Here is a 3,677-nt window from a genome sequence, read left to right as displayed (position 1 = left end):
GTGGTCCTGCTCTGCGCTCAACCTTAGGGAATCTCACTTGGGAAGTGAACAATCCTAGCTTCACCCATGAAGGAATATGAGAGGGATCCAGGCATATCCTTTGCCCTGTGGAGCTCTGAGGGAGTTGGTTCTGTGGGATGCTTTCCTGAGCCTGGGCACTGCCAAACACCCACTGGCAGGTGTGGAAGGAAGCTCTTGCCCACATCCTGGGAGCAGCTCAGAGCAGATTGCAGCCTGCTCTCATTTACCCTGGTCCCTCCTGGGTACTTGCTGCTAGCTGCTCTGCTGTGTTCCCTGCCAGCCCAAACTGAGATGGCCAAGTTCATGTTCCTTCTCCTGATGCTGGGGGCTTTTTCTCTGGTGTTCTTCCAAGGTAAGAGTGAGGCCCTGGACACTGAAATGGGGGTGAGGACAGGGCCTGGAGATGGCTGGGAGTAGACCTGGGATGATGGCCTGAATGGCTGGGGTAAGAGGTCAGGTCTCTCTCCTAGGTTCTCAGAGTGGTGTCAGTCACTCCCTAATGAAGAATGAGTTTGAGTGTCCTTGTGCATCTTTGTCTTTGAGTCAGCCTGCCAGTCTCCAAGTGGCAGCCAATTGGTGTTCAAGACTTTCTCTGTAGAAGCTGCCTAGCACAGTCATCTGTTGGGAAGGGGCCAGTGGAGGAGCTTGTCATTAACATCCTTTTAAAATGTCGTTTATTTGTTTGTTTATTTATATGTGTGTTGGGTTGAGGGAAGTATACCACAGTGCATGTGTGGATGTCAGAGGAGAGCTTGTGCGAATCAGTTCTTTCCTTCTACCATGTGAGTTCCAGGGATCAAACTCTGGTTGCCCGGCTTTGTAGCAATTGCCTTTACTGGGTAAGCCATTTTGCTAGCCCTTAGCAAGCACGTATTATTAAGCATAATTGGTACCAGGGGGTTATATGGGCTTTAAGGAGTGAAATTTAACTTTGTGAGTGTTGTGCAAGTGTGAGATATGGATTTGATTTGTCCAATCACACCCCTTATATCATACCTCCTAGCCTTGTTCACATCAGCTGACAAAAAGCATGTTTTTCCTTAGTTTATTTTTTATTTATTTTTGAATTACATGTATGTGTATGAGTGTGCATGTGCATTTGTACACATGAGTGCAGGTACCTCTAGAGCCCAGAAGAAGACGTTGGAGCCTCTGGAACTGGAGTCGTAGGCAGCTGTGTGCTGCCTGACCTGAGCGCCAAGAACCAAACACAGATCCTCTACAGGAACAGTACCTGCTCTTAACTATCGAGCCATCTTTCCAATTCTATTGATTCCTTTTATAAAAAGTAGCTTTTATGTGAAATAATTAACACATCACAGCTTTACCTACTAAAAGTGCAAAGGGATTTTTATGATTAATGGAATTCAGATCCACGGGTCAATGACGGGCATAATCTTGAAGTCCAATGGAAACAATGTAAGGATAGTTTCAGTCCTAGGTTATGAGAATTTTTCATCATGAGGCTTCATTCCCTAACTATTCTCATCCATGTTGGTCCTAGCCCAGTTAGCCCATGTCTGTCTGGTTTTTTTTCCTAGCTGAAGCAAGAATATGCAAGGCCTGCAACATGTTTATGAATGGCAGATGTGTAGAAGGCGAGGGTGAATGTATCATGGAGGAAGGGGGCGCGTGCACAACCAGGGATATCTATCTTTCCAATGTCAGAGGTAATGCTTACAGGGAACCCCAGAGAGCTTTGCAAGGAAGTGGTCTTTCCTGTGGAAGAGCAGGGTTGGTGTGGGTAGCAAAGACTCTCATGCATTGAATTTCAAGTCTTGTTTTCTTATACTAAATATCAATGTTCTTTCCAGGTGGGTTTCTCTACAACTACACTGTACTGGAGTGCTCTAAACCATGTAATCCTTCAAAGAAGAGTTATTTTCATATGAAAATTTCAAGCTTTTGTTGCCAAAGTCAAGATTTCTGTAATAGATATAAAGGAATGCTAGTGAACAAGTATGCTAACTGATGGCCAGTGCCTTTCCCTGCTTCAATTTCCCTTGTTCACCTGCTGGATCCCCACACGTGCTCTGCTGAGGATGGAGCCACTCCTGGAACTCCTGAGCACCCTTCTTTCACTCTGTCCCGGATACTGACTCCTTCTACCGTACATCAGACACCAAGCATTCTCCTTTCACCCTTGTTTCCTCTCTCTTCTTCGTTCCCATGTGAAAATCACCACCAGTCTTGCTAGTCTTGCCTTTAGTCACCGAGTTACTCTGACTGTCGAGCTGCCTGACTTCTAGTCCTGCTGACTTAGATACGACTATTGAGAGAGTCTGCCCATGTGGTGGACTCCCCTTTACTCTAAGAGTTACAGGCTCCACAGAAAAACTGAGAGAAAATGCCCAATGGGTAGAGAGGTCCTAAAGTTCAGAAAGAAACGAAGGCCTGAGTCATCAAGCTGAGATAAACAGCTTTGAACACATAGCCAGGACCTCCTGACAGCTAAGTTATGAGATCTAGGATTGTCAATGAGTAGAGTAAGGACAGGGCTGCTTTGGTCACAGCAGACAGGAACAGACACACAGTAGAGTGGGTGCAGGTCCTACCATAGAAGATTGATAGGTTGTGGTTGGAAAGATTGGAGGAGGACCAATTGTTTCTCTGTTTTCTGGAACATCTTAGGGGTATTAACAGTGTAGGCTCTGTGCAGAATTGGGATGAAACTATAGTACTGATAAATGAGAGTTCTGTGGCCAGGAAGATAATAATGTATTCAAGTCTGAAAAAAATAGAAAGAATTTAGAAAACATCTGTCTGACTGACTCTCTCTCTCTCTCTCTCTCTCTCTCTCTCTCTCTCTCTCTCTCTCTCTCTCTCTTCTCTTTCTCTTTCTCTCTCCTTAAAGGAGACTGAGATTAATGCTTTCAAGTCCAAAGCATCTTCAGTACTCACTTCAGTATAAAGTAGTTCTCTCAAGCTCCCTCCAGAGTCCCCTACCACCATCTTCCTGCTCTTTAACATTTTAAACATTTTAGAAAGCTCTTACATTTCTAATACATGGTGTCCCCTGCTTTTTTTTGGTCTCTTTTCTTTGTGTTAAATTCTCATTGTTCTGGATCATTTCTTCGTTCTCTTTTCTTCCCAAGTGGCAGTTCAAATGTGAAGAACACTGTTATTATGTCATATTACAGCATTCAACTATATATTTCTCATGAATACTTTTAAAAGAAGAGGAGTATTTTGTGCTTCTACAAAGAATGCTAGAAATAACTTCATTTTGCTTGACTTCTGTTGAGTGAATTTCTTGTTGAATAAATGAGAAAAATCTATAAATCTAGTTTTACATTCTTGGTTATAAAGTTTACACTTTTTTCATTAACGTTTTTCCCTTTCAAACTGGAACTGATAGAAGGGGTCTTTGAAAGGCTACTGTGGAGAACAGAGCTCATTTTTAAAAGCTGGTAAATCAACAACAATAAGTACCTCAGTGATGATGAACTGAAGTGAAGGTGGGTCTCTCTACCTGACCCCCTCAAAACAATCACAGATAGGTCATGGAGGTTCAGACAGTGTTAGTGAGAATACTTTTACTATTTTCAAAACTTCCTTGTTAGTCTATGCTCACACAAGCATTGTAAATCCTGGACCTTGTAAAGTATTTGAGCAATATAAATGAGTTAACAGAGCAATGAAAACTGAAACAATGG

The 3,677-nt window shown here is 43.0% G+C and overlaps 1 protein-coding gene across 1 annotated transcript; it reads left to right on the top strand.

The window, feature by feature from the left end:
* The first annotated feature begins 312 nt into the window (after positions 1–312).
* LOC128102535 (prostate and testis expressed protein 13-like) lies at positions 313–1,993 on the top strand. Its single transcript, XM_052726389.1, has 3 exons — positions 313–373; positions 1,563–1,691; positions 1,836–1,993. Exons 1-3 carry the CDS (start codon positions 313–315, stop codon positions 1,991–1,993), a joined length of 348 nt encoding a protein of 115 aa, XP_052582349.1.
* Positions 1,994–3,677: the final 1,684 nt, after the last annotated feature.

This window comes from Peromyscus californicus, unplaced genomic scaffold (assembly GCF_007827085.1).
Source record: "Peromyscus californicus insignis strain IS unplaced genomic scaffold, ASM782708v3 Scaffold_11__1_contigs__length_118956290, whole genome shotgun sequence".
NCBI classification, from domain to species: Eukaryota; Metazoa; Chordata; class Mammalia; order Rodentia; family Cricetidae; genus Peromyscus; species Peromyscus californicus.
Note: the sequence above shows the minus strand (reverse complement) of the source record. Positions and strands in the feature narration are given on the sequence as shown.

What these genes read in the sequence shown, in the direction of transcription:
- LOC128102535 (XM_052726389.1), top strand. Translation starts at nt 313, where the DNA reads ATGGCCAAGTTCATGTTCCTTCTCCTGATGCTGGGGGCTTTTTCTCTG. An exon ending in TTCTCTGGTGTTCTTCCAAG is followed by an intron (nt 374 to 1,562) that starts GTAAGAGTGAGG and finishes TTTTTTTCCTAG; the next exon opens with CTGAAGCAAGAATATGCAAG. An exon ending in CTATCTTTCCAATGTCAGAG is followed by an intron (nt 1,692 to 1,835) that starts GTAATGCTTACA and finishes TGTTCTTTCCAG; the next exon opens with GTGGGTTTCTCTACAACTAC.